The sequence below is a fragment of the Telmatherina bonti genome (genome assembly GCF_933228915.1).
Source record: "Telmatherina bonti genome assembly, chromosome: 22".
In the NCBI taxonomy this organism is placed as follows: Eukaryota; Metazoa; Chordata; class Actinopteri; order Atheriniformes; family Telmatherinidae; genus Telmatherina; species Telmatherina bonti.
The window spans coordinates 13,982,230-13,993,532 of NC_136631.1; the positions used below are offsets into that span (position 1 = coordinate 13,982,230).

General features: G+C 44.6%; 1 protein-coding gene across 1 annotated transcript in view; it reads left to right on the forward strand.

The window, feature by feature from the left end:
* LOC306772661 (AT-rich interactive domain-containing protein 1B-like) overlaps window positions 1-11,303 on the forward strand; it is a gene marked incomplete at both ends in the record, with an annotated part of 174,903 nt that overhangs the window by 144,937 nt on the left and 18,663 nt on the right. Inside the window, 2 exons of the mRNA XM_079262259.1 lie at window positions 5,552-5,861; window positions 6,725-6,871. Of these exons, the coding sequence (XP_079118385.1) occupies window positions 5,552-5,861; window positions 6,725-6,871 (457 nt within the window). The remainder of the gene's footprint in view (window positions 1-5,551; window positions 5,862-6,724; window positions 6,872-11,303) is intronic.

The window sequence follows — 11,303 nt, forward strand, 5'->3', positions numbered from 1 at the left end:
ATGTTTATCCATGCTTTCATAGTATTGTAATGGCCTTTTCACTTGTTTTCATTAAAAGGAGCTAGGCTGATGGTCATACAAGTCTGTGGTGTTTCCCAGTTTCAACACATCTGATTAAAATGACTGGGCCACTGTCCAGAATTTGATAGGCTGTCGGATATATTTAAATAGTATATTGGAGCAGGGAAACACTGAAAAATTTAAAAGACCTCTATGACCAGGGTTCCTCATCACTCAGTGAGGTTATCTGCAGTTAGGAACGCTGTTGTCAGGCTTTCCGCCAACATAAGAAATGGACGTCATAAAATTCCTGTCTTGGCCTCTTTGTATCGGCTACCAGGGTTTGTTTCAAATTACATGGCAAAGCCTTGGTTGACATGTTTAGAGCTCTATCTGGTCAAGCGCCGGTATACACTGCTGATCTTTTAGGCATGAACACCACTTGTGGTTCCACAGACTCCTTTTAAGACTCAATGGGACTGGGCTTTTACAGCACTGGCCCCCAGACCGCCCAACACTTTGCTGGTGTTTTAATGCTCCAGCTAAAGATCCTTTCACTTCAGCAAGCTTCAGTTAGATCAGAGCTTGGTCTATATGCTATATTTTATGTCTACATTCTGGCTTATCTATCATCTCCTATGTTCCTATGTACTTGCAGGCAAATTTTTTTTTTTCATTGCTTTCATCCTAATATTTGACTATTGTAATGCACTTTCTGGCGTTTAACCAGGGAAAAGTGCAATATAAATGAACTTGACTTGCTTATTTAGATGTTCTCCCTGATAAGGAAATAGTGCTTTAAAATAAGTGTGGTTAAAATTGTAGCAATATTTAAGTATTTCTTCAAGTTGTCGTATGTTGCAGCATATATTAATGTCTTCCCCGTAACGGACTCAGGAATGTGTGCTTCCACATGATATAGTCTGGATATAGTTTTTCCGGCAAGAGTTGACACAAGTTCAACCCTCCATTTCAGCTCTACCATTGTCTTTACCTTGTTATAAACTCCATGCGCGTTCTAATCTTCAGGACTCACAGGGACTCCAGGACATAGTCAGCGCCAGGTCAATGGCCTGTGTGGGGTGAACAGGGCAGACAGCTGCTGGTCATTGTTCTTAATGACAGCTCCATCTGCTTCCCTTCCCTCTCCCCAGTGCATGAACAAATTAGCCGGCACAGAAACTCAGTCCAAGTCCCTGAACTCTGCTCTGCTGTTTTTCTTGGCTTGTTTTACGCGGGAAGAGTTTTAACTTGTGTTTCTGTGTGTAGCTTGTGATATAGCGTTTTTAGCAATGCCACACGCAACAAGACTGCTTGTTGCTCAACAAAAGACATGAAAAGAGTCTGGTATGCTGTAGCTTTAAACGCTATGATGCTGCCTCTTTATTAATGGTAAACAACTGTACTGCAGCTTGTGCAACTGCACAAGCTTTGTGAGACTACAGCAGTCTTTTCACTAAGAATACTTTATATTATGTCGATGTTTTCTTAGATCTATGATAATATCCTTCTGTTTGACGAGAACTTTTGCATTTGCACAACGGTTCAGTCATCCCAAAAGAATATTTAAGCTGCTAAATATTTACCACTGTCTTGCGAAAGCCCCCCCCTTGTGCGAAGTTAAACTGATCTCTTTCGGTTTGTGTTGATTCGAGGCTCTTCTTGAAACCCCAACAGCTGTTTTCAAGACATTCGCTTGGATGTGGTTCAGGGTTGGGATGCTGAGAACAGTGGACAGACAGACGGGGGAGGAGGATGTTATACCATTACAGGAAAGAGATTTGGAGCCTGTCTCAGCACTGCTTTCTCTCCCACCCATTTCATAGCTCCCTTCACCACATACCCCCCTCAAGGGGGTTCAGCACTCTGCTGGTAATGACCATGCTTCAGACAGGACTTTTAAGCCATGGTGCCTCGCCGGAGCCATGGTGTAATTCCCCCCCTCAAAAAAAAAAAAAAGAAAAAAGAAAACCCATGACTCAAGCCAGTGCCTAGGGGAGGGAGTGGAGTCTTTGGAGGAAATTGACAGTGTGTAGAGCTCAGCAGCCCCAAGGTACACCCCAACCCTGCTCAGGCTCAGAAGCCCTGCCAGCGAGGGTGATGAGGTAGCTGGGAGAGGATGTGGGGCCTCAGGCAAGAAGAGATGCTGCAAAAAAAAAAAAAAAAAAAAAAAAAGACAGAAAAGAAAAACATCTATTCCAGAAAGTTGCAGTAAATAGCAAAAGTTAAATGGAAATTATGCGTCACTGCCTTAGTGAATGTTTAGGATTTGAACTGCTAAAGTCTTATCATACTGTTTCAGACATTTGATCATATTTAGGAAAAATATGAATGTCATTGTTGTCATTTACTTTTTTTTTTTTTGCCCACTTCTCCAAATCCAATAAAATGTGAACAAAGAAAAATATTATTTCTTCCCACGTGTGGACACAGACAGCCTGCACACATTCCTGTCCTTGGCAGCTCAAGCATGTCGCTATGTAATCTGCGTTCCACTCCTTACTGATGAACTTCACAGGTCCAGAGGGCGCACTGCTGCACCATCATACCTTACTCTACCCGTAGATGGGAGAGTGACTGCTCCGGCTGTTAGTGCTGGATGGTCCAGTCTGCTGAGGAAGCAGTAGTCAGTAATCTGCTCGGTCACGCTCCAGCTCTCCTGCGGGACTGCAGGGATTAAACTCTGCGCAGGATATAGCCGCCACCAAATGCGTGACCGTGCCAGGAATTTCCATGTAATTGTGAACGAAGCACCGTGAGCTCTCCTTTTCCATCTCCTCCTCTCCATCACGCTATAAATATCACCAAGACTCCCCAAAGGCATCGATTGCCAAGGAGGCAGGCAAGAAACCAAGACTGAGCTACAAGGACACAAGAAGGTGCGAATAAGAAATGACATCCTGCTTGTCATGTTTTTCCTCGTGTCCCTCCTTGAGGTTGTTTCCAGAGCAGGAAACATACACACTTTTGCATGTACGCTGCTCAGACTTGACACTGTAAGGGCTTGTAGGAACATCGGTAGAATTCTAAAGGCCCCATCCAAGGTCACTGCTGTATCTATGAAAAGATGCATAACTTCATATTTATTTCCAAATTATCTTAAAGTCGTTCACATCTGGATGTATTTTTAACATATTAAATGTTATCGTTTTCAGTTTTTTGGAGATATATCTTTATAATATTCTTTCCAGCGTTACTGGAATTTTTAGATTTTACCTCAGAAAATGTCCAACTTCCTCATCTGATGTAATGTAGTAGAATCTCCAAAGTCATAGAAAGCTAGTATGAAAGCACCTAAGCTCTCAGTCATTTAACAAAGTAGGGCGCTATCTGTCCTTGGGAAGCGCTCTGGCGTAGCACCAGTCCTAAAGGAAGACAATCATTCTTGTCAGGACAGAGTTAGACTCTCACTGGAAAGCTTTACATTAACCCTATTCCACAGCTACTCTGTCTTTCCTGCTGCCAGGGCAATCGCAGCCAACTAGCAGAGCATTTTGAGCGGTAGTTCGTTCAGTCCTCACTTCATCACAGATTTTTCAGTCTCTTCTGTTAGGCTTGGCCCAGCATCTTATCAGCCCAAGAAAGCATGATGAGCACACACTCATGTAAAATTCCAGACACCCGCTCCCAACTCTGAGACTATTGGGGCTTTGGCTCGTCCACCAAAATGCAGAAAAAGACACGCAGATTGTCCAACTGGAACCGTGCGATATAAACAACACTCCAGGAGGTGTGCTGGAAACTCAGTCAGTGGCCAAAAGCCACAAAGTGTCCACCCAGGCGATTGAGAATGCATGGCGGGCAGCCATGGGCCTCTCCAGCTGTCCAAAGGCAGCTGAGAGAGGTCTCTGACTGGGGCCTTGTTCATCTGCAGGAGGCCATCCAGCTGAGCAGAGAGTACAGAGGCTAGAAGCAATGTTCCCAGAATTTTCCGCAGCATTGCAAGCATTCACTTAACAGAAAAAAAAAAGATAAATATGGAAATGTGTCATTCAGTGGTTACAAGGTCTCCAAAGTATTATATATGCATTCACACAGCGAAGCCGACACACATTTCCACACACATGTACAGTGGACCCTACATATCCTCCTGTGTTCGTTAGCAGACATCCTTTCTTCCTGAATGCTTCCCTATTATAGCCCAAAACCCTTGACAGGTGTCAGCTGTACTCAGCTCACCAACTCTCCAAAGCCTCCCCAGAAATAATCCGCTTCTTCTCCTTCCCCATCTCCCACAGTAGATTTCATCACAATGTCTGGACAAATTCAAGCAGAGTAGCTGACTTTTATGGGAAAGACGTTTATTTTGATTCAGTATAAATCCTATCTCGAGGGTTGATGGGGGGTTGATGTGGGGGGAGGGGGTCCCTCTTTTTCTCTCCTGTCCTCTTCTGTTTCCGTCCCCACCCTCTGCTGCTTCTCTCCATTGGGCTTGCAGGCTTGTGTCATGTGGAAAGTGTCTTCGCTGAAGCAGCTCGAGGACACTAGGAAGCCATTTCCATTTTCAGTCACAACCCCACCCCTCCAACCCCACCCGTGTGGAATACTGTCATTTAACTCTCCCTCGTTTGAGTGTGCAGAAAAGCCTTCAGGTTTTAAAGGGACTTGATCCCCTTTTCCAGACATATTCTCAGGGGATTAAGCAGTGTGGCCCAACTAAAGCACCCTTAATCAAATCAAAATAAATAGCCCCCTTTACAATGGAGGATGCCACATTTTCCATTTCTATTTTGCAGGGGATTTGTCCCAGGGAGGGGGATATTACAGTTGAAAAAGCTGAGTGCCTGCAGAGGGAATAGCGTTATGTGCTTTCTGAGCGGGGGGTGCGTACACCACTCACATATACAGTAGGTGTCTTCCAATCTGCCTGAATGTATGTACATGTTGTCTTTGACAGCATGGTGATTCTCTTTCAAGCTTGTATTAAGTTTGGAGTGGAGCTGGGCTTTTAAAGCCAAAATTGAGGGGTTTATGTGTGCCTTAAGAAGGCTTCTGGCATGATGGTCATGTGGCACTCCAGGGCAGCAAGAAAGCATTTACTGCAGATTAGAGCTCCTCTCAAGTGTTTCACAAAGTCAACCTTAATCTTGGCAATTGTTCCCAGGGCTATCCAGCAACCTGCAGCAGTGAAAGAAAAACAAAAAAATGTCATCAGAAACACACCCTAATTTTTTTTTTTTCTCTGCGTTCAATGTGTTTTGTAGAAGGTCATGAATGAGAATTTCGTTCTGCTCTTTACATTTTCCTCACTCCGCATCTGTCACGGTGTTATTTTTCAGATGGATGAAATTGTTGTGTGTGTAATTGTTGTAGGTATAAACTGTAGAAGCTGACAAACACACTCCGTTTCTCTAAAATGAGCTGATTTATAAAGCCTGTGTGCATCTTTTATATTACTCAGAAGTCATCCCATCCTCCTTCTGAGCAATCTATCAAATTCAAAAGGACGTTAAATGTCACGAAAGACAATAAACTACGTTTTACTTTGGAAGTGACGCAGTCTGTGTAAGATGAATTTGTTCTTGCTGATTCATGTGTCATCTCTTTCTAGGCAACTACCCTCGGCTGTCTAACTTCACTGGGTCAGCCAGTACCAGCTACAGTGGTCCGGGGCCTGGCATGACTAACAGTCATGCTGGGCCCATACACGGTCAGGGCGCTGGACAGCCCATGCCTGGAGGACGCAACCAGGGCCCGGGCAGCCAGAACAGACTCTACCCGTCCATGGGTCCGATTTCACCGAGCATGTCGCAGCCAGCCGGACCAGGGATGGGTCCTCCGTCTTTGGGTGGCTCGAATCGTAAGGCCCAAGAATCAGCAGCCCCCACCACGCCGGGATCTACCAACTCACTCCACAACAGGTATGCATGCAAAAAGGACTGAGGTGTAAATTCTTTGGGAAATTTTGTGTTTTTTCAAAGATGACCCCATTTCTCTGCTTTAATTCTGATGGGAAAGTGTCCGGACTTTTGACTGGCAGTGCATATGTCCATGCAATAAGCACAAGCAACAAAAATTGTAACTCTATAACAGAAATGCCTCATTCCTGCTATCTGCTAAGATTAGGGCCCGGTAATTCTCTCTGTCTGCATCGCTGTCTGCTAACTGACTTTCCAAATTTGTTGGATTTTCCTCTCAGGGCTTCCACTCTCCTGTGAGACGTCTATGGATCTACATTGTGTATTTTTCTCCACCTATCTCGTACAGCGCCTGACATTTTTATATCTGGCTCAGACAGACATATTGGCTTGTGAGAAAGCAGTGTGGTATGAATACAGTCTCGTTGAAAAGACGAAAAAGCAAACTTCAGTTTTAACTGGGAAAACATCAGAGGCGAAGGTGATGCTGAGCAGCTTCACACAATTCCAAAGCACTTTGATGCAATAACTGTATGAGTTAAGGGTTATTTTGTTTCCATCAGGGTTGCAGCTCTGACTTTATGAGTGCTCATGCTGCTGGAGACAGAGGTTGTTGTTGTTGTGGGATTGTGTGGGTAGTAAACTTTTGCTGAACCCAGCCAGGGGAACTTGTGAAAACACGGTTGTCGCCCAAGAGGAAGGATGAATTTCTCTACTTCCTCATAAGCATGCATGTTTTTCCCTGCAATGCATCATGGGAGCGAGTGTTGCGACTTTCTCCTATTTGTCAGACTAAAGGTTTTGAGTCAGTTGTGACATTTAAGATAAGAATTTTTTTTGTTTTTTTTTTCCATGGTGGTCTGCAGGCTGCCGTCATATGCTAGGTCGCAAGCCTACATGCAGCCCACCTCACCCCACCGGCCCCATCCCTCCTCCACCCTTCCACCACCTTCACTTCCACCCAGACCTCACCATTTTCCCATCTCGCCACCCTCACATTCACAGCAACATAGGTAGGTTTCCTTCTCACCACGTGTGTGATTCTGTTGCGTTTGGATGTGCGTGTTGTTGTGTCACGTGACTTAACTTAGCTGCAATTCTGTAAGCGAAACAGAATTATAGTGATCACGAAAAGCTCCCCTGATGGAAAACAGAGGAGTCATCGCTGTTAACACCATGCCATCATCATTGTAGTCATCAGTGTCATAACAGGCTTCTCTTAGTCACTAATGGTACTGTGAGTATGATGCACACACACACACACACATATATATGAGAAGATGCACACTTTGTGACACAGTAGTGTGTGTCTGAGGGTTGAGAAACGCCTCACAGTATTTGTGATTAATTAAGTGCATTAGGGGGTCCGATGCTACATACACACACACACACTCAGTCACCCTTATGTGCACATGCAGTGATGCAAATGCTGGACAAGCTTGGCTGTCAATAAGAAATGGCATGACATGATCCCCACTGCTGGGACCAATCAGACTGCCTGTCAGTCTTTCCTCATGTCCTCACGTCCCCCAAGACGCCAGAGAGGCGGCGGTCACCGCCGTTGCTGCTGGAGGAGAAAGCTTCCGCGCTCCACTTCTTACTCTGTTCACAAATCTGGATTAAAAGTGATTCATTTTGATTCGACTGTCATCTGTTGCTTTGTTTTGCTGTTTTATCGTATTCTTTGGGTGTGCAGTTGTAGCATTTTGTTCTTACCTCACACTGGAAGCAGCAACTCTGGTTTGCTGATGAGTTTTTCTTTTGAACTTCTGTTCAAAATCTTTCCTTTTTTTTTTTTTTTTTTTTTTTTACTCTCTAATGGCTGCATTCAAACTTTGTTACTGTGTTTATTCAGGCGGCAGTATCGTCTCAGTACAACGAAGGAAAAACAAGCAGATACTGTGATCTTTAGAGTAACAGAAGACTTCTACAAGCGAGCTAGAGTAAAAAATAAATAAATGTGCTTACCAGATGAAACAAATGCGTGCCAAAGAGAATCAGTTTGACGAAGCCGTACAACTTCGGCCACCTCCTTTATTTAGTCTACAAAAGCACAAATTTGTATTCTTGCAGACTAATTTGATGGACTTTTTTTTTTTTTTTCAGAATATTCTCACTCATCACTGTTGTCCACTATTGCTTATTCTCCCCCTTTCATCCTTCTCTGTCTGCCTCTCTCTCTCTCTCTCTCCCTCTCCTCCCACCTGTTTCACTCTTTTTACCAACTCTCCCAACTGTTTCGCCCTCTTCGTCTCCGCGCTGCTCTGTTATCCTACCCAGACTGTTTTATCTCTCTCAGCCTTTCTTCCTTCCAATTTGCTTTTTGTTCTTCGCTGTCTCCAACACAGCCTTGTTATGTTTTTCTTCCTTAGATCCCACTTTAAAACATCTGAGGGAGATCAGGAGAAAATTGGCCTCCGAAAAACCTGCAGTTAAAGGCTCCAGCGCCCCGTTTGTGCTCCAGTGCAACATTGTGAAACATCCAGACTCACTTCTCTGTCAGAGAAACAACTTGTTAGTCGTGGTGCATGTGTCTGTTTTTGCCCTTTGATGAGTCAGTCCGGGCTTCTGCAGCTGCCCGCTACCAACCTTCCCAATCAGAGCTAGTTAGTTAGCAGCGGTGTCACATGCTAAGTCTCTGTTTCTTTCCCCTTCTTTCCTTTCTTTTGCACATTCCTTTTCTTCATCCCTTACCGTTGACCCTCTGCTTTTCTGCCTCTCATCTCCATCCTGACTCACACACACACACCCCTCATTTACTTGCAGACTCACTCTGACTTCATTACATTGAGTGAAAAGTATTCTAAATGAACAGAGGAGGGCCACTTCTGGCATCCAATGGCCGCAGGCGTGGGTCGAGATTAAATCTTCATTAGGTGCACCATGTGGATTTTTTTGTTTTGTTTTGTTTTTCTCCTGAGCCATTGAGAGTTTCTTCCCCACTTGAGGACTGGCATCAGAAACAAATGCCCCACTTCTATTGGTTAATCAGTTTGATGTAGTTGGTTGAGTGTGTAAAAAGAGGTCCTGATTTTTGTTTTCTTGCATCTCAGAACATCTTTTTTTCATCACTGCATTGGTATTCTAGCAGTACACTCTGTAAAAGTGAATATTCATTTAAAAAACATCTCATCTTTAAACCTGTCAAACTGGTAATTGGGCTGATTTTCAGGATGAAATGTCATAAAAAGCAGATATTGTGGGTTTTATGGGTTCCTGCTTGTCAGAGTCACTCTGACGCATTCAAATCACATGGACAATGTCAAGGCAGAGGAAAGTGTATGTTTGTCTAGGAGAAAGGTGAATCATAAGATTTCTTTTAGGGTCTGGAAACTGATCTTGGAAGATTTTTTTTTTTATTTATCTTTTCTGGAAAAGAGAGGAGAGCACAAAGTATTAAAAGGTATAAGCTTTTCTTGGCAGCAGCTTCTGAGGATGGAATTGGCTTTTCAAATGACTTTCCAGCGCTGCCGGCGACACTCTACAAAAAGTTCCTGCAGCTATAGGAACAGGCGAGCTGTCGTAAAAATAAGCACTTAGTTGAAGAAGAGCAAAGCCCAGGAAAAAAGAAAAAAAAAAAAAAGAGCCATAAATAAAAAGGAAATTGAAGGGAGAAAAATGTTGGATGAGGGAAGAAGAGAAGAGAGGAGAGTGCTCCCAGGCAAATCCTCGCCAAATAATTCATTTCTGACCTCCTTAGTAAGTAAATTTGCTAAATAAATAAGAGCAGCGCTTGAATGTCAAGAACGGGAGATGCTGCCTGTGGCGCTTTGTCGCTCGCAGTCTTGGCAGCGCTGCGTAGCGCTCTGCTTTCATTAGATGGGCAAAATAAATGGCTTCTGCTGGATCCATCCATCCTGAGCTGTTTGATGTTTGGAGTGAGGGGAGGGAGAAGTAGCTTTTCTCTGGATTTAATATGTTAAAAGCTGTCCTTTTATTTTTTCTGGTGGGTTTATTCTGATCTACTCTCAGTGCCGTGCGCTTGTGTGTGTGTGTGTGTGTGTGTGTGTGAGTGAGTGTGCATGGCGAGTTGAGTCAGGAGTTTGGAGGAGCAATGAGCCCAAGCTGCCCTGAGAACAGATTGGGTCCATATATAATTCATAGCCTCCAGCCGATCCACTCCATCCATTTTTCCTCTTACTTTTCCTTCACATACACACACACACACACACACACCTTAAACTCGCAACAAGCAGGGGGATCAATAGGGAGGGCCATCACACGGTCCTGCAGTCCCAGCGCTTCGGCTGTCTCGTCCAGTTAGCAGCACTGGGAGGCCTCGGCATGGCCTGTCACCACGAATGAAGGACAAAGCCACTGCCACTTCCAGAGAGAAGCCGTCAGCTGGTTGGCTGGCACCTCGTAACCATGGCATCCCCTTGGCAACGGCACCCACCCAGCATGCAAACACAAGGACACGCTCAAACACACTTCGACACACACATGCACTCTGCCTGTGGTTTTAACAGTGGCCTTCTCTGATGCCCTTCACACATGTGAACCGAATAGCAAAAAAAAAACAACGTGCGTGTGTGTGTGTGTGTGTGTAATTAAAGATAAAGCAAGCAGCTAAGAATCCAAATCTGCTACATCTCCATGAATTTACATCTAAATCCTTTCGCACACTAACTTCATTTATTTATTTTCCAGTGAACTTTCTCTCTCCTCTCCCTCCCCAGGCCACGCCTAGACAACAAGCGGAGCTGCGAACCGGCCCGGTTAGGGTTCAGATGGATCTTTCCATGTTTCTTACTGTGTGTGTGTGTGTTGGAGTGAGTGTTCCTTCAGCTCATTGTCATGGAACAGCGGTTACCTCCAGCTCAGGGGCCACAAGCTAAAAACACACCCCCCCGTCGGTCCAACAGGGACTTGTTAAGTGCATTAGGGGGTCCGCACCACTCAGGCTTCTTCTTGCCTTATTTCCCTCCATCCGTCCTCTACCTCCTCTTCTTCTTCACCCACTCTTTCTCTCTCTGCGGCAACAGGATACTCTTTTCTTTTTTTTCTTTTTTTTCCAGCACAAAGGTGCCCAAGAGCAAGATGAATGTGCTGTGCCGTCCCCCTCCTCACCCTTTCCGCCCCCCCACCCCAGCCCTGATAGCAGCACATGCATATATTAAGTGTGATTAAACGCTGCGTGGTGCCTCCATCAAGTGCTTTCTAATGGGCTTTTTTATGACATGAATTAGTCATAATGGGAGAGCGCCATAGTCAAACACCACCAACTACTGTTGTTGATATTGATTTGGATTTTTCAGCACTCGCACGCAAACTTCGGTTTGTATTTTTTTTTTAAGGATGTCAAGGGTCCTTTTTTTAGTGCGTGTGTGTGTGTGTGTGTGTGTGTGTGTGTGTGTGTGTGTGTGTGTGTGTGTGTGTGTGTGAGCTCAGGTATTCAGCATCTATAAACTTAATCTCTCCGGCTGGAAGTTTGCACACAAAATG